Raw genomic sequence first — 17,687 nt, forward strand, 5'->3', positions numbered from 1 at the left:
CCTGCCCCCCCCCTCCCCCCGTGCCTCAGCTCTTGGGGAAACTGAGGCAGAGCCGCAGGCAGCAGAGGGGCTGTGCCCCACCCCCCAGGTCTCATCCCCCCTCTCTCCCCCCCCAGAGTCAGACTGTGTGGAGGCTCTGATCCAGTTCCTGCAGGAGGAGGAGAGTGGGGACCCCCCCCCCGCCTCCTGGATTTATTGAAAGGGGGAGGTCGAATTTTGGGGTGAAAGGGGGCGATTTCTGTCCTCACACCACTCTGTTGCGGATGGTGCCCAACTCCCTCGATCTCACACTCCACCTCATCTCCTCTCTGCGGGGGGTAAGGAGATGCAGGTACCCCCCCCCCCTTGTTATGAGCCCCCCCCATCCAGGAGATGAGTTTGGGGAGGGGAAGATGAGCTGCCGGGTGCTGCTGTCCTGCATCACCTGCCCGTTCACCCGGCAGCAGAGCCGCAGGTTGTGGGGGTCTGCGGGGGACAGAGGGGACACGTCACACCGGGGGGGGGACACAAAGGACAGCACTGTGCCCCCCCTTCCCCCCGGCTGCCTTGAACGGGGGGGAAAACCGGCAGATTCGGTGCAAATCTGGCACTTGCTTGCTGGTTTGTGTCACCAGGACAGAGCCCCCATGCCCCTCCCTGTCCTGTCCCCCCCTGTCACCTCCTGGTGACCAGGGCTCCTGTCACCCCCTCCCTGGTGACCAGGGTTCCTGTCCCCACCTGTCACCTCCCCTCTCCTGGTGACCAGGGCAGGCCCCAGGGGACAGAAGGTGTCGAAGGTCTTGCCCAGCAGCCACTGCCGCCCGTTGCGTCCTGCCAGTCCCGGGCGGTGACATCGTTGGCCACCATGAACCCCACCACGTGCTCCAGGGCTGAGGTCCTCCTTGGGGGGGTGACAACGGGGACAAGGTGACAAGGGCCACCCCCACCCACGGGAGCCCTGGGGACACAGACGGGGGGGGCGGGGGGGGGGTTACCGGGATGTGTCTCCCCGCCTTCCCCGATGACAGCCGCCAGCTCCACCTCCCAATCCACCTCCTGGGGGACACAGAGGGGGTTGGGGGGGCTGTGAGGGGGGGAGGGGACGGGAGGGGACGGGGGGGGGGCTCACAGAGCTGTCCTCGGGGTGCACGATGTCATCGAAGGGGCCGGTGATGGCGCTGGGGAACTTGCTGAAGATGATGGGGTCCCGGGGCACGCGGGCGCCCTGCTCCAGGCAGTGGTCCCGGTAGTTGAGTCCCACGCACAAAACCTTCTGGGGGTCCTCGAGGGGGGACAACAACCGCGACACTGCCCCGGGACACCGGAAACCCCCCGACTCCAGGGCTCTGGGGACACCGGGGGGACAGCAGGGTCGGAGGTGGGGACAATGGGATGGGGACAATGGGATGGGGACAATGGGGTTGGTGCTGGTGACAATGGGACCGGGGACATTAGGACAGGGACACGGGGATGGGGACACAAGGGTTGAGGATACTGGAGCTGAATCTGGTGCTGGGGACACCGGGGTTGGAGCTGGTGACAGGAACCCCAGGCTGGGGACAATGGCAGAGCTGGGGGCAAGGGTGGCACCGGGCTTGGGTGTGGTGACAGGGACACGGGGATGGGGACAATTGGGGTTGGAACTGGTGACAGTGGGACTGGGACATCAGGTTGGATCAGGTGACAGGGACACGGGGTGTGGACACTGGGTGGGGACACAGGGTGGGGACATCCCGCTGAAGACAGGGCGGGTGCCACCCACCTGCGGGCGGTGGCCATGGCCTGGGGACTCTCCAGGAGCTGCCGCATGGAGCGGGGCAGGGTCGGGGCCGCCGCCCCCAGGTCCACCACGTCCCCCCCCGCACCTCCTCCTCACCCCAGCCGGGGTCGCCCCCCCCGGGGCCCCGGAACCGCACGAGCCGCAGGGCCCCCGGCAGCCGCATCCTGCGAGCCCACCCTCGGGAGCTGCCCCCCGGAGCCCCCCTCCCCACCCCGGGGGGCAGGGGGAGATCCCATTGCCAGGGGCACCCCCGCTGCCCCCCAGGGACGCCCGCGACCCCCATCCCAGGGACATCCCCCCCCAATCCACTCACCCCCTATCCCAGGGGATCTCCCCTGGGCCCCCCCCAAACCCCCCCAAATCCCAGGGATTCCCCCTCTTACCCCTCCCCCTCCGTTCCCCCCGCCCGCTCCCCCCATCCCAGGGGATCTCCCCTGAATCCCCCAAATCCCGGGATTCCCCCTGAAGCTCCTCCCCCCGACACCCCTCCCCAGGGATTCCCCCCCCGAATCCCCCCAGATCCGATCCCACCCGAATCTCCGCCCCGGGCTCCCCCTCCCCGATCCTCAGGGGATTCCCCTCCCACCCCCCCCAAATCCCAGGGATCCCCCCTCGCCCCCCCCCCCAGGGGGGATTCCCCGGCGCGGGGGGGACTCTCCGCTGCCGCTTACGTCACGCTTACGTCACGCCTTACGTCACTCCCCGCGCGCCCCGCGCCCACGCCGCCTGAAGGTGACCGCGCCGAGTCCCCGCCCCCACACCCACCCACCCAATGGGAGCTCGAAGGAGGCGGGACCGCGCCGGCTTTCAGCCAATAAGAGACGGCAAAGCTTTAGCCACGCCCCCATCCCGCAGGACGGGGAGCGGGCGCCATGACAGCGCCGCCATGATGGGGCCGAGGCCGCAGCCCCGGGGCGGGAGGAGGAGGCGGCCCCGGGCGCTGCTTCGCTTCGTTTATTGTACAGAGAGGGACGGGAGGCAGCGGGAGCGGGGGCGGACGGGGGGGCCTGGATGTGGGGTTTGGGCCTGGCCGGGTCTCAGCCGTTGGTTTGTGAGGAGAAAAAAACCACACAAACGAACAGAATGGAGTCAGTTCACCCCGAACCCCCTCACCCGGGAACCCCCCAGCTCTGGGCTGCATCGCAGTGCTTGGGGGTCGCTCTCTCCAGCTCCCCCTCGCCTCCCGGGCTGTGCGAGGCCTTTGCTCCCCCCGCAGCTCCCTGAGACCGACTCCCTGAGACCGCCACGTTTGTGCTGTTGAGGAAATAAAATAAAATAAAATAAAATAAAATAAAATAAAATAAAATAAAATAAAATAAAATAAAATAAATCCGCCCCTTCCCTCTCCTGCCCAGGGGGTTCCGTGTGCCCCAGGGTCTGTGGCTGTGACCCCTCTGGGGGTCCCCTCGGCCACCCCGGCCAGGGGGTCCCTCTGGCTCCGTGTCGGGGCAGGGGGTGCCTGGCAGGGTTTGGGGGCGTTGGGGGCTGTTGTTGGGTTTTATTTTTCTTTCCTTTATCCTCTGGTTCCAGGGGCACCGGGAAGCGGGTCCCGGGGGCTCTAAGCGATGCTGTGGAAGATCTGCATGGAGCTGAGGAGGTCCTGGTCCTGGGCAGGGCGGGAGGGAGAGCTCAGAGCCCCTTCCCCTCCTGTTGTCCCCGTCCCTCCCGGGTCATTTGGGGACGCGGGGCTCTGGTGTCCTGCAGGTGACACCAAACCCCTCGGGGGGGTCCCCACCTCCTGACAGGTCTCCAGGAACTCCTCGAAGGTCACCACGCCGTCCCCGTTCCTGTCCATCTTCTGCCAGGGAACAGCGGGGACTCAGTCCCTGTCCCTGTCCCTGTCCTGTCCCTGTCCCTGTCCCTGTCCTGTCCCCGGTGGCACTGCCGAGGGGACAAAGCTCGGGGGTGTCACCTGGAAGAAGAGCTCCACGTGCCGGGCAGGGCACCTTGTCCCAGGGGGGGTGGCCGGGAGCAGTGTCCCATCATCTCATAGATGGACCTCATGATCTCCAGCATCTCCTGGAGGGGACAGCGTGGGGGACGGGGTGACAATGTCCCTCGGGACACCTCTGTCCCCTCCCCGCGGTGTGTCCCCCCCCCCAGTGTCACCTCCTTGGTGATGCACCCGTCCTTGTTGATGTCGTAGAGGTCAAACGCCCAGCGCAGCTTCTGCTCCACGGGGCCCCGCAGCAGCACGGACAAACCCACCACAAAATCCTGCCCCCAAAACACAGAGACATCCCCAGGACCCCCCCAGGAACCCCCCAGGAGCCCCCCAGGAGCCCCCCAGGAGCCTCCTGAACAGACCCCGGGGGGGAGGGAGCAGGGGTGACCCCATCGATCCCATTTCCCATCGATCCCATTTCTATTCTCGTTCCTCTCTATTTTTAATCAACCACCACACAAGTGCTGCTGGGTTTGCTCCCCCCCCCAGTCCATCCGGAAAACTCTCTGGAGAATTCCCAGGATTCTCTCCAGGTTGTTGATTTATGGATCCCGGGGGGGTGGTGATGGATCCCAGGGGGGGTTGGGATGGATCCCGGGGGGGTTTGTGATGGATCCCAGGGGGTTGGGATGGATCCCAGGGGGGTTGGGATGGATCCCGGGGGGGGTTGGGATGGATCCCAGGGGGGGTTGGGATGGATCCCAGGGGGTTGGGATGGATCCTGGGGGGTTGGGATGGATCCCGGGGGGGTTGGGATGGATCCTGGGGGTTGGGATGGATCCCGGGGGGGTTGGGATGGATCCCAGGGGGTTGGGATGGATCCTGGGGGGTTGGGATGGATCCCGGGGGGGTTGGGATGGATCCCAGGGGGTTGGGATGGATCCCGGGGGTTGGGATGGATCCTGGGGGGTTGGGATGGATCCCGGGGGGGTTGGGATGGATCCCAGGGGGGGTTGGGATGGATCCTGGGGGGTTGGGATGGATCCCGGGGGTTGGGATGGATCCCGGGGGTTGGGATGGATCCCAGGGGGGGGATTTATCCCGGGGGGGGGTATCCCAGGGTTTCTCACCTGGAAGCAGAGTGCCCCACAGCCCCGGGTGTCAAAGGCCTCGAACAAGAAGTGAGCGTAGGAGCTGGCGTCTGGGGGAGAGGGGGGGAGGTGGGGGTGAAGCCCCCTCCCCAGCACACTCTGTGGGGGGGGGGGAGGTTTGGGGTTTGCCCTGGGTTGCCCCCCACTCACCCCCCTGGGGGAAGAACCGTGAGTAGATGAGGGTGAAGGTCTCCTCATCCACCAGCCCGCTGGGGCACTCCTGGGGAGGGGGGGGGGGGAAACTGCTGAACCCCGGGACCACCGACCCCCCCCCTGGCTGTAACCCCCCCCCCCTTAGCTCTGCCAACCCCCCCGGCTCTGCTGGAACCTCCCCCACCTGACACCCCCACCCCAATTCCACTCAATCCCCTCCAATTCCAACACCCCCCAACTCCACCACCACCCCCCAGCCCCCACCCAACCCCACAACCCCCCCAAGCCCCCCAAGCCCCCCAAACCCCAGACCCCCCCCAAGCCCCCCAAGCCCCATCCCCCAGCCCCCCCCAAGCCCCCCCAGCCCTCCCCAATCCCCCCAAAACCCCATCCCCCAGACCCCCTAAACCCCCCCTGCCAGTTCCACAACCCCCCCCCAACCTCCCCAACTCCTCCCCCCTGCCCCCCCCAATTCCCCCAACCCCCCCGACACCCCCCAGCACCCCCCCCTCCGCTATACCCCCCCCTCCCCTCCCACTCCCGGGTCCCCCCCCCATTCCCGGCCCCCCCTCACACTTTTGAAGCCCCTGTACAGCGCTTTCAGCTCCTTCTTGTTGAACTGGGTCCTGCTCAGGAGCTGCTCCAACCCCCCCGGGGGGGCCCGGACCACCGGGACCTCGGGCTCAGCCTCCCCCGCGTCTGCCGGTGGGGACCCCCGGACCCCCCCGTTATCCCCCCGGCCCCACTTCTTCTCCCCCCCCTCCTTCTCCCATCCCAAATTCCTGGGAGGAAAAGTGGGAATCGCATCCCCGAGGGGGGGTTGGGACCCACCCTGCCCCTCCCCCCTGCCCCTGCCCCTCCCCCTCCCGCGCAGGTAATTAATAAATGATGCCTCATTAATAATTCCCGCTCGGGAACTCCCTGCGGAGCCTCGGAGCATCCAGACGGGAACTTCGGGGGGGGGGCAAAGCGGGAGAGGGACCGAGACCCCCCCGGGGGGCAGCGGGGAGGGCTGGGGGGGGTCCTGGGGGCACAGCACGGGGGGGGGGGGGGAGGTGGAGGGGTTGGGGGTCCCAGTGTCCCATGTGGGGGGGTGGGGGGACCCCGGTGTCACATTTTGGGTGTTCTGGGAGTTCGGGGAGGGGGTGGGGGTCCCCGGTGTCACATCTGGGGGGGGGGGGTCAGGGGTGCTTGGGGGTCCCCGTGTCCCATGTGGGGGCTCAGTGGGGTTTGGGGGTTGCTGGGGGGGCTTCGGGGGGGCTGGATGTCCCGAGGGTCACATAGTGGGGGGTGTCACGAGGGGGGTGGGGGTCCCCGTTTCATGTTTTGGGGTGTCAGGAGGACTTGGGGGGCCCTTAGGTCTCCTCTCGGGGGGGGTTGGGGGTAGGGGGGGGGGTTTGGGGGTCCCAGTGTCCCATCTCAGGGGGGGCTTTGGGGCCCCCGGTGTCACAGCCTGGGGGGAGTTGGGGGTCAATATGGGCTCGGAAGCCCCCAGCCCCACCTCAGGGAGGGTCAGGGGGGGGCCAGGGGTCCCCGTGCTCCCTCAGAGGGGGTCTCAGGGGGGGTCTCAGGGGGTGTTTTTGGGGGGGGGGGTGGCACCAGCCCAGCCCAGCAGGGAAGGTCAGCACGAGGCTGGGCCATGACGCTGCAAGTGGGGAGGGGGAGGGGGCCAGGGGCGGGGGGGGGGGGGGTGTCCAGCTGCCCCCCAAACCCTTGGAATTCCCTCCAAACCCCACCCATCACCCCCAAACCTCCCTCCCGTGGATGGAAGCCCCCCCCAAATCTGCTTTTACCCCATTTATAGGCCTGGGAAGTGTTTTAAACGAGGGGGGCAGAGGAGTGGGGATACCCCGGGGGGGGGGGAGCAGCAATAAATTAATTAATGAGTTATTATTAATTAAAGGGGGGTGGTGGGGGGGGTGTTTTACCTTCGGCGGAGATGGGCTCGAGGATCCCGAACTGCTTGAGGACGGCGATGAAGAGGAGGAGGAGGACGGCCAGGGCACAGAGCTCCATCCCCTGCAGCCCCATGGCTGGGGGGGGGGCTGGGGGGGGGCTGGGGGGGGGGGCTGGGGGGGGGCTGGGTGTGTCCCCCCCGGGGTGTCTGGGTGCTGTCTGCCCGCGGGCTCCGTGTCCCTCTGTCCGTCCGTCCCTCTGCCCTCCCCCCTTGGCACGGGGCCCATCGCCCCCACCCCCCTCAGGACACTTTTCTGCCACGTCGATGGATTTTGGTTCATTTACCACCCCCCCCCCACGGGTGTTTTCCCCCCCAGCACCCACGGGTGACCCCTGCACCTTGGTGTGAAACGGGTGGGGGTCCCGACCCAGCACAGGCCTTAAATCGGGGTAAAAAAAAAAAAAAAAAAAAAAAGGGTATTTATGGCTCCCCTGGAGTGGTGTCACCCCCCCGTCACCCTCAGGGACATTTATTGGGGTGGCAGATGGGGCCTTGGGGTGAGCGAGCAGCTGCGGAGAGACCCCCAGGGAAACTGAGGCACGGAGGAGGGGCTGGGGGTGTCCCCACCAGCTGTCCCCAGTGCCCTGGGGCTGTGTCCCCGGAGCTGGGGGTGACTTGTCCCCAAGCTGCAGGGACATCTGTCCCCCAGCATCTCCTGGGGGTCCTGTCCCCAGGGCCTCAGGGGCAGCGTCCCCGTCCCCTCGGGGTGTCCTGTCCCCACCAGGGTGCTGTCCCTGTGCCCTCAGGGGTGACTCCAGAACTTCAAGGACATTGTCCCTGTCTCCTCGTGTCCCCACGGCTACAAGGACACCGTCCCTGTCCCCATCAGGATGTCCCTGTCCTCCGGGAATGTCGCCACCCTCCAGGATGTCCCCATCCCCCTGTCAAGGCCCCCCCCCCTGTCCCCATCTCCTCAGGGCTCTCGGTGCTGTCTCTGTCCCCCCGGCTGTCCCCATGCCCCGGGTGTCCCCATCCTCCGGGTGTCCCCATCCCCCGTGTCCCCCATCCCCCGGCTGTCCCCATCCCCCGTGTCCCCATTCCCCGGCTGTCCCCATCTCCCGTGTCCCCATCCCCCGGGTGTCCCCATCCCCCGGGTGTCCCCATCCTCCGGGTGTCCCCATCCCCCGTGTCCCCCATCCCCCGGCTGTCCCATCCCCCGTGTCCCCATTCCCCCGGCTGTCCCCATCTCCCGTGTCCCCATCCCCCGGGTGTCCCCATCCCCCGTGTCCCCATCCCCCGTGTCCCCCATCCCCCGTGTCCCCATTCCCCGGCTGTCCCCATCTCCCGTGTCCCCATCCCCCGGCTGTCCCCCATCCCCCGCGTGTCCCCATTCCCCGTGTCCCTCCCCCCCCGCCCTTGGTGACCCCGGGAGCCGCCGGGAGGCGTGGCCAGCGCTGAGGGGCGTGGCCTGTGTATCCAAGGGGCGTGGCCTGAGCGTTGCTAAGGGCGCGGTCGCGCTCCGCCTTACGCAGGCCCCGCCCCCTCCTCCCGTCTCCTAGCAACCGTCTCGCCTCGTTTCCGCTTCCGCCCTCCTCCCGGAAGTGCCGCCGCCGCCATGGCCTCAAGGTTACTGCGGGTGAGCGCGGCCCTGCGGCTCCTGCCCGCTGCGGGCCCCCAGCGCCTGCCCGCCCGCCGCCTGGCAGTGCCCGGTGAGCAGCGGGGGAGGAGGGAGCCGGGGTGAGGGGCGGGGGGCACACGGGGCCCACACGGGGCCCACACGGGGCCCACACGGGGCCCACACGGGGCGCACACGGGGCCCAGGGCCCGGCGGTGACCGCGGTTCCCGCAGGCGGCTTGGCCAGCGATGAGGAGCAGGCGACGGGAATGGAGCGGAAAGTGATGGAGGCGATGAACAAGGGTCTGGTGAGTCCGGGGCGGGAAAGGGTGGGGAGAGCCGGTGGGGGGGACCGGGGGGGGGCAGAGGGAGGGGGCTGGGGAGGAGGGAGAAGGGCTTGGGGGGCGGGATCCGGAGCTCGGGAGGGATCGGGGGGAGGTTTGGGGGCGTTGGGGATTTGGGGGCAGTTTGGGGGGGTTGGGGGGAGTTTTGGGATTTGCGGGGGGGGGGGGGTCAGGGGTGCGTGGGGGGTTTGGAGGGATTTTGGTGGAGGGGGTCTGGGGGTCGGAGAAGAAGTTGGGGGTTGGGGGGGGGGCAGCAGGAGTCACCTGTGGAGAGCAGGGGGGGCGATGAGGGACCTGGTGTCCTGGGGAGGGGGAGGGGCAGGGGCCACTCTCGGGGAGCCCCCACTCTGCCCCCTCCACCGCTGCCCCCCACCCCGCCCCCCAGGACCCCTACAGCATGTTCAGACCCAAACGCTACGCGGGGACCAAGGAGGAGCCCAACCTCGTCCCCTCCATCACCAACAAACGCATCGTGGGCTGTGTCTGTGAGTGACCCCCCACTCGTGACCCCCCCTGCGTGTCCCCTCCCCCCCCACGTGTCCCCCTGCATCCCCCCTCTCTCTGCCTCTCCCCAGGTGAAGAGGACAACAGTTGTGTGGTCTGGTTCTGGCTGCACAAGGGGGAAGCTCAGCGCTGCCCCTCCTGTGGCGCCCACTACAAACTCATCCCCCACGAGCTGCCCCACTGAGAGGGCACAGAGACCCCCCCGGGACCCCCGAACCCCCCCGGGGCCCCCCAAACCCCCCGGCACCCGACAGGGGGGCACCGGGAGCCCCCCCACCCCAGCTGCTGCCTGAGATCCCCCACCCCGATATAAATAAACAGTTTGTGTGCTGAGACCCGAGTGTGGGGGTGGGGGTGGGGTGGGTGTGCTGCCTGGGGCATGGGGGGACACAGGTGGTGTCACGGGGGGTCTGAGGGGACACACGTGGTGTCACGGGGGGGTTGTGGGGACACATGTGGTGTCACGGGGGGTCTGAGGGGACACACGTGTCACGGGTGGGATGTGGGGACACACGTGGTGTCACGGGGGGTCTGAGGGGACACACGTGGTGTCATGGGTGGGATGTGGGGACACACGTGGTGTCACGGGGGGGTCTGAGGGGACACACGTGGTGTCACGGGGGGTCTGAGGGGACACACGTGGTGTCATGGGTGGGATGTGGGGACACACGTGGTGTCACGGGGGGTCTGAGGGGACACACGTGGTGTCATGGGTGGGATGTGGGGACACACGTGGTGTCACGGGGGGGTCTGAGGGGACACACGTGGTGTCACGGGGGGTCTGAGGGGACACACGTGGTGTCATGGGTGGGATGTGGGGACACACGTGGTGTCACGGGGCTGTCAAGAGGCTCGAGGAGTGGAGTGGGGCCCCGCAGGACCAGGATCCCCCGCGGAAGCTGCTGGTCCCCCTCCCGTGGGGTGGGCACAGCCCCCCCGGTTTGGTGGCCCTCAGGTCACGGCTGGTGGCCACGTGCACATCTCTGGTGGCCAAACTGGAGGTGATGGGGGGTGGGGACGTTCCAGGGGTCCCCCGGAGGCTCCGGGATGGCCCCGGGGGTCCTCAGGGAGGACCCGGATGTTGCCAGACCCCGCGGTGGTCCCTGCGAAAGCTGATGACGTCACGGGTGACGCCGGGACGCCCGGGCATGACGTCATCGCTCCCGCTCAAAGGGAGGGGGCGGGGCTAAGTGGTTCACCGCCCCCCCCACGCGGAAGCAGCCAACGGGAGCTCTCGACGGCCGTGATTGACAGGCGCGGGGGGGCGGGGCTAAGGCGGGGGGCGGGGACTCCGCGGGCGGCTGAGGGCGCGCGGGGACGCGGTGGGCGGGGCCCGCCCGTCGCCACGTGACTCGGCGGCGGGAGCGCGGCGGTGACGTCAGGGGTGTCGCAGAGGGGCGGGGCGGGGCGCGGGGCCGCGCGCCGGAAGCGGGGCGGGCGGGCGGACAAGATGGCGGACGGGGACAGCGGCAGCGAGCGCGGAGGCAGCGGCGGCGGCTTCGGGCCCTCCCGCGGCGGAGCGGGGGGAGGAGGAGGAGGCGGCGGGAGGCGGCGGCAGCGGGAGCGGCACCGGAGGAGGAGGCGGCGGCGGCGGCGGGGCGGGCCCGGAGCAGGAGACGCAGGAACTGGCCTCGAAGCGGCTGGACATCCAGAACAAGCGCTTCTACCTGGACGTGAAGCAGAACGCCAAGGGCCGCTTCCTGAAGATCGCCGAGGTGGGCGCGGGAGGCTCCAAGAGCCGCCTCACCCTCTCCATGGCCGTGGCCGCCGAGTTCCGCGATTACCTGGGCGACTTCATCGAGCACTACGCGCAGCTGGGCCCCTCCAGCCCCGAGCAGCTGGCCCAGGCCGCCGGGCCCCCCGGGGAGGACGGAGCCGGAGCCGGGCCCCGCCGAGCCCTCAAGAGCGAGTTCCTGGTACGGGAAAACCGTAAATATTACCTGGACCTGAAGGAAAACCAGCGCGGGCGATTCCTCCGGATCCGCCAGACCGTCAACCGCGGGCCCGGCGGCCCGGGGGGGTTCCCCGGGGGTCCTCCCGGGCTGCAGAGCGGCCAAACCATCGCGCTGCCCGCCCAGGGCCTGATCGAGTTCCGCGACGCTTTGGCCAAACTCATCGACGACTACGGGGGCGAGGAAGAGGAGCTGGGCGGCCCCGGGGGCGGGGGGCCGGGCGGCGGGGGGCTCTACGGGGAGCTGCCCGAGGGCACCTCCATCACCGTGGACTCCAAACGTTTTTTCTTCGACGTGGGCTGTAACAAATACGGCGTTTTCCTGCGGGTCAGCGAGGTGAAGCCGTCCTACCGCAACGCCATCACCGTCCCCTACAAGGCCTGGGCTAAGTTCGGCGGAGCTTTCTGTCGCTACGCCGAGGAGATGCGCGACATCCAGGAGCGCCAGCGGGACAAGCTCTACGACCGCCGCGCCGGACCCCCCGGACCCGGCAGCGGCAGCGGCGCCGGCGACGACTCCGACGGGGACGACGTGGACGACGACTGAGCCACCCCCACCCCCAAACCTCAGACCCATCGGCCTCACACCCCCCCCAGCCCCCCCGGCCCCGACCCCCCAGCCCGGGCCCCCCCCCCCCCCGCCGGACAGACGCCCGGCCCGACCCCCCCCCCCGGAGCCCCCCGCAGCCCCGAGGACTTTGTTGGGGAGCCGGAGGGGCCCGCAGGGTGCTCCCCCCCCCCCCCCAAACCAGCATCCCGGCGGCAGAGGGGGGAGCGCCGGGCCGGGGGGGCCGCATCTGGACCAATGTCCAATTTCTCTTCTTTTTTCCCCTTCCTTTTCCTTTGATTTTTTTCCTTCCCTTTTCCACACTTCTTTTTTCCTTTTTTTTTTTTTTTTTTTCCTTTTCTTTTTGTGGGTTTTTCTTTTTTTGTTTGTTCGTTTTTTGGGATACAAACAGCTCCACTCTCCCCCCCCCCTGCCCCCCCTCAGCCTGCACGGTTCCTTTCCAGAGGGACTTTTAAAGCAGCCCCTCAGCGTTTGGGTGAATTCTCCCCCTTTTCCCGAGCGGGCACGAAGCACAAGGAGGAGCCCGGGGGGGCCCCGGCGCCTTCCCCCCCGCTCCAAATAAGGTGCCAGGAGCCGGCTCTGCCGGGACAGCCCGCCCGGGATTGTTCCCATTCACCGGGGCCTCCGGGCACCGAAATCTGCCCCTTTCTCCTCTTTTTGTGGTTATTTTTTATCGGGCTCCCTGGCTCGGCAGGACCCGGCACTTTCCCTCTTATCTTTTTTGTTTTTTTCCTTTTTTTTAATCTTTTTTTTTTTTGACACGAGCTGCCCCGGAGCCGCCCGGGCCCTCAGCCACCTCTCCTCTCAATCAGATTTTGTTTCCTCACTTAAATAATGGTTTTTTCCCTTTTTTTTCCCCCCTCAATCCTGCCCTTTCCAGACCGGGATATTTTTTCTCAGCCACGTTATCCCAGGAACTCAACTGCCCGGAGTTCCTCGCTCGTCATTCCAAAGTTTCAGCTGATCCAAGACTTCTAGGACTATTTTTTTTGTTTTCAATTAATTTTTTCCACCGCTTTTTGATTTTTTTTTTTTCCCTTTTTTTATTTTTTTTTTTTTTTTCGGGGGGGGGAGCCTGCTCAACGCCTCAGCCACCTCCTTAATTTAATTTATTCTCCCGGATCCTGGCGTCTTCCCTCTCTCCGGATTCCTTGGGAACATCTCCAGACACCAGCTCCAAACCCCACGGAGAGCCCCGTGCTGGGGGGATCCCCCCTCCCCCTCTGTCTGTCCGTCCGTCCCTCTGTCCTCTGGCTCTTTTTAAAGGGATTTTAACTCGGATTTCTCCCCTTTCCTCCCATTTTTAACCCTTCTCCGTCGCAAAGGACTCCGTTTCCTCACTCACGGGAGCAATACTCTCATTTTTTTCCATCTTTTTTTCCTTTCTTCTCCACCCCCTCCCCTCAGGACTGGATCCATTCCCTCAGGCAGCTCTTCCCGGTGATCCCACAGCTCCCGCTTTGCCTTGGGGTTTTTAGTTGGGTTTTCAGGTTTTCCTTTTGGTTTTTTTTTTGTTTGGATTTTTTTTTTTTGGATCTTTCTTCAGTTCTTTGCCACGGAGAGAAAAAAAAAAAAAAAAAGAAGAAAAAGAAAAAACACACACAAAAAAAATAGAAAACAGAAAAAAACCCAAACCACCACCAAACGGTAGCAGCTCGGGGAGGTCGGTGCTGGACCTGAGGAGACACCCTGGAACCTCTCCTTTTATTTTTGAAGAGGAGGAGATACATATATATATATATATATATATAAAAATATATATATTCTTTTTTTTTTGTGGGTTTTTTCTTTTTTTTTTTTTTTTTTTTTTTTTGGCTGAATGACAGTGATTTAGCCCTGACTTTCACAGCTGAGATGGAAGAGGGGGAAAAAAAAAAACAAAACAAAACTAAAAAACCTCCGGGGTTGTGGCTCAGCCGAGGTGGAAGAGGAAAAAAAAAAAAAACGACAAAAAAAGGCAAATAACACCAAAAGAAAAATAAAAATCAATGGCTCAAAGCAGCAGCTGACGGTGCCTCCCTCCCAGCCCCCTCGGCAGCTCCAGGAACACCAAAAACCCCAGGGAAAAACCAGGAATTGCCAAGCAGCAGGAGATGGAGGAGCTGTGGGACTGGGGGGTTCTGCTGGGGGCACTTTGGGGTTTTTTGGGGTTTTTTTGTGAGGTTTTGGGGGTGTTGTTTTCAGGACACCAGTCCTGGCTGGGTGTACAGAGGTGTAAATCCCCAGCCCCCTCCCACCTGGAGATACCAAGGTTGGGGTTGGGTTTTGTTGTTTGTTTTTGTTTTGGGTTTTTTTTTTTTTTGGTTTGGATTCTGTAAAAAATGGGCAAATTGCTTGGTTTTGTTTTTTTTTTTTTTTTTTTTTTTTTTTTTCAATCCAGATGGGGGGAGACAAAATGAATCCCAAATTCTTGGAGCTTCCAGCTTTCTGTTGGCCTGGTTTGAGAGCGTGACTTCTGTACAAAAAACAAGAAAAAACAAAAAACCAAAAAAAAAAAAAAAAAAAAAGAAAAAAAAAAGAAAAAAAAAAGAAAAAGAAAAAAGAAGAAAAATTGTAAATCTTGTACAGGGCCCCAAGAAATCGGTGTAAATACCCCCAGGAGCTGGTGACACCAAGAAAAGCTGAAACTGCTTCAGTTTCCCCCCTCTGGAGAGAGAAAGAAAAGAAAAATTGGAATTTTGGAATTCTCCTGGGGGTGAATTTTTCCCTCAGGGAGCCCCTCGGGGTCCCTGGGTGGTGGTGGGGGGAGGGGAGGGATGACCACAAACCCTCCCCCTCGCCAGCTCCTCTTGTAGAAAAATTAAAAAAAAAAAAAAAAAAAAAAGGAAAAAAAAAAAAAAAAAAAAAAAGGAAAAAGCAAGCAACCTGGCAGGCAGTGGTGTGAGGAGGGGGCTCCGGGGGGACCTCCCAGCACTGGGCGGGGGGTGCTGGGGACACCTGGAGCCCTCCTGTCCCTCCAGAGCCCCCCCAGGGCTGTGGGGTCAGGGAGAGCCCTGGAGCCTCCCCAGAGCTTTCCCTGGGACCTGGATCCTCCTGCCAGGAGCTGGAGCTGAGGGGGGAGGAGCCCAGGAGTTGGGTTTTTCTTTGAGATTGGGGTTTTTCTCCAAGATCTGGATCCACCCCAGTACCTGGATCTTCCTCTGAGATTTGGACCCTGCTTGGAGATCCGGATCCTTCCCAAGATTTGGATTCTCCTCTGAGATCTGGATTCTCCTCCAAGATTTGGACTCGTCCTGCTCCAGGACTTGGATCCTGCTCCAAGATTTGGATCCTCCCCAGTGCCAGCTCCTTCTCCCAGAGTTGGACCCCATCTCCCTCTGGAGCAGCTCCGGGATGGGTTTCAGCCCCTGCCACGGGACCTGCACTGAAAAGAAGCAGCAGAAGAAAGTTTTATTCCTCTTATTTTTGTAACGAAAGAAAAAGAGAAAAACCAAAAAAAAAAAAAAAAAAAAAAAAGGAAAAAAAACCAAAAAAAAAAAAAAAGAAAAAAGAAAAAAAAAAATCCAACGACAAAACCACAAGAGAAGAAAATAAAAACGAATTAAAAAACAAAACAAACTCAAGCAAACCGTGCACTTTAGGCGGCCCAGCGCGGGGCCGCCGGCACCGGGGGGTCCCGTGCCCCCCTCCCCCCGCCCCGGTGGCACCGGTGGCACCGCCCCCCGCCGTGACCACTACGGAATTGTTGGACGCTGAGGACGCCCGAGGTGAGGCCCCCCCCGAGGCTCGGCCCCCGCCCCGCTCCACCCCCCGCAGCTGGCAGCCCAGTTTTTCAAGTCTATATTTAAAGAATTGTATGTTTGTAACAAATAAAGTATGCGGCAGTGAATGAAGGACCAGACCCCCCCGCGCCTGCCTCTGCCCCCCTCATGGCCCAGGGGTCCCCACATTGTCCCTGGGGGGGTCCCTGATTGTCCCCAGGGGTCCCCAGGAGCCCCTGACTCTCCCTGTGGGCTCTCAGCTGTCCCCAGGGAGACCCTGGGGGGGTCCCTGCCTGTCCCAGGGGTCCCTGGGGGTGTCACCAATGCCACCACCTCGGGGGACACGGGGTGGGCAGGGTCATTGTGGCCCTGAGGGGGCTGGGGGGTGTTTTGGGGTTTTGGGAGTCAGGGGTACCACACGTGTGGTGTGTGCAGGGCTGGGGGTGTTGTGTGCAGGGTGTGACACGCGTGTGACACGGCTGTGCTGTGCCCGCTGTGTGTGTGACACGTTCACACGTGTGCTGTGTTCAGGGCTGGGGGAGGTGTTCACCATACGTGTGTGGCATGGTCACCACCACGGGTGGCACCTTCACCAGGGGGTGTGTGCCATGGGCACTGCCACGTGCTGTGCCACGGTGCTGTGGTGCACAGCTGGGTCACACGGCACGTTCACCACGGCCCTGGAATGTTCACCATGGCCCTGGCACATTCACCACAGCCCTGGCATGTTCACTGTGGCCCTGGCATGTTCACCACAGCCCTGGCATGTTCACCACAGCCCTGGCATGTTCACAGCCGTGTTGCACGGGGTGTTTGGGGGGTGTGACACGTCCTGTGCTGTGCCCCGTGCTGTCACCACAGCCCCTGTGACACGGGCTCACCTGAGGGTTGGAGCCAGGCTGCCTCTGCACCAGCTGCCACCACTGCCACTGCTGCCACCACCACTGCTGCCACCACTGCTGCCACCACCACTGCTGCCACTGCTGCTGCTGCCACCAGGGCCCAGCCTGGCCCTGGCCCTGTCCCTGTCCCCGGGGGCTGCTCCCCTCCCCCCCGGGCAGCCTCCCGTCTCCCCGCTGAGGGGGGTGCAGCTGCTGTGACCCCCCCCGGATGGAGCTGGGGGTTTGGGGACAGCTGGGGGGCCCCTCCAGGCCGGCAGCAGTTGCTGCTGGTGGGGCAGGTGCTGGCAGCGTTCCCTGAGGGGCAGACAAGGAGCAGCTGTGGGGGGGAGGCTCAGCCCGCTCCTCCCTGAGCCCCCCATGGCAGCTGCAGTGGGGGGGGGGGGGGGGGGCACGGGTGGTGCTCTGAGGGCTGGGAGGGGGTGAAGGGACCTTCCTTGTGCCCCCTCCTCCCCACTCGGGTGCTTCCCTACCTGCTCCAGAGGTGAGGGAGCCAAGGGCAGGGTCCCGGGCTGGCACTGGCATCCCAGGGCAGGGGGCTCTGCACTTGGGGGCTGCATTAAACCTCCCCGGGCTGATCCTGGCAGTGCCTCGCTCTCTAAAAATCCCAAGGTTTCTGCTGGGAAACTGAACAGTGCCACATAAATCAGGTTACATCTGAGAGCCGGGGGGAATTCTCCTCTCTGGGAGGACTGCTCAGCACAACAGGTTGGGGGGGGTTGTCCCCTGGACACATCCCTAACCCCCCGTGCCATGAGAGTCGGGGACAAGGACTTGGCTGTTTCCCTCCTGCCTCTCGGGGAACGCCCGTGGCCAAGCCCCGGCCCAAGGCCCCACCCCAGGGCTGTGTCCGGGGCACCTCCCTGCCCCTCACCTTCCCTACCCCACCCACCCGCCGTTAGTCACCGGGTGACTTCACCACCGCACCGGGAAGGCCGCAGAGGCACCGAGGAGGGAGTCCCCGCACCTCGGGGCCTCCCAGCCCCGCAGCCGCCTCCTCCCGGCGAGCGCCGCCTTTAAAACTCAGCCCTCAGCCCCCAGCCCTTCGCTCGGCCGCGGGGCCGCTGACAAGGCCCGGGAGCTCCGGGGAAAGGAGCGGAGGAGCGGGCGTGAGGGCCCCGTCCGGAGCGGGGGAAGCCCGGGCCCTGAGCCGTGGGGGTCCCTCTAAAGGCCTTCCCGGGGCTGTGTGCGCGGAACGGGGCCGGGAACCCCCCTGAGGGCGGCGGAACGGAGCAAACCTGCCCCGGGTTCTCCTCAGCG

The 17,687-nt window shown here is 64.3% G+C and overlaps 5 protein-coding genes across 5 annotated transcripts; 2 read left to right on the forward strand and 3 right to left on the reverse strand.

The window, feature by feature from the left end:
- Positions 1–140: 140 nt before the first annotated feature.
- On the reverse strand, positions 141–2,025 carry LOC139788906 (oxaloacetate tautomerase FAHD2A, mitochondrial-like). Its single transcript, XM_071729242.1, is given in 10 exon segments — positions 141–277; positions 279–385; positions 388–465; positions 678–690; positions 734–810; positions 813–869; positions 975–1,035; positions 1,109–1,325; positions 1,742–1,841; positions 1,844–2,025. Coding segments are annotated over 10 exon segments (822 nt in total). The 5' UTR covers positions 1,923–2,025; the 3' UTR covers positions 141–244.
- A 1,113-nt stretch (positions 2,026–3,138) lies between these two features.
- Positions 3,139–7,739, reverse strand: LOC139788898 (uncharacterized). The gene is given in 9 exon segments (XM_071729234.1): positions 3,139–3,365; positions 3,495–3,557; positions 3,672–3,706; positions 3,709–3,778; positions 3,869–3,976; positions 4,775–4,845; positions 4,946–5,015; positions 5,523–5,647; positions 6,877–7,739. Coding segments are annotated over 9 exon segments (1,257 nt in total). The 5' UTR covers positions 7,544–7,739; the 3' UTR covers positions 3,139–3,317.
- A 654-nt stretch (positions 7,740–8,393) lies between these two features.
- Positions 8,394–9,643, forward strand: COX5B (cytochrome c oxidase subunit 5B). The gene is made up of 4 exons (XM_071729240.1): positions 8,394–8,554; positions 8,695–8,768; positions 9,190–9,289; positions 9,380–9,643. Exons 1-4 carry the CDS (start codon positions 8,461–8,463, stop codon positions 9,490–9,492), a joined length of 381 nt encoding a protein of 126 aa, XP_071585341.1. The 5' UTR covers positions 8,394–8,460; the 3' UTR covers positions 9,493–9,643.
- Positions 9,644–10,743: 1,100 nt separating this feature from the next.
- PURB (purine rich element binding protein B) lies at positions 10,744–15,660 on the forward strand. Its single transcript, XM_071729235.1, is given in 2 exon segments — positions 10,744–10,851; positions 10,853–15,660. Coding segments are annotated over 2 exon segments (1,047 nt in total). The 5' UTR covers positions 10,744–10,758; the 3' UTR covers positions 11,807–15,660.
- On the reverse strand, positions 12,689–17,220 carry LOC139788731 (uncharacterized). The gene is made up of 4 exons (XM_071728904.1): positions 16,901–17,220; positions 16,410–16,746; positions 14,686–15,186; positions 12,689–12,699 (listed from the first exon to the last, which is right to left on the reverse strand). Exons 1-4 carry the CDS (start codon positions 17,180–17,182, stop codon positions 12,689–12,691), a joined length of 1,131 nt encoding a protein of 376 aa, XP_071585005.1. The 5' UTR covers positions 17,183–17,220.
- Positions 17,221–17,687: the final 467 nt, after the last annotated feature.

The sequence above is a fragment of the Heliangelus exortis genome, chromosome 30 (assembly GCF_036169615.1).
Source record: "Heliangelus exortis chromosome 30, bHelExo1.hap1, whole genome shotgun sequence".
In the NCBI taxonomy this organism is placed as follows: Eukaryota; Metazoa; Chordata; class Aves; order Apodiformes; family Trochilidae; genus Heliangelus; species Heliangelus exortis.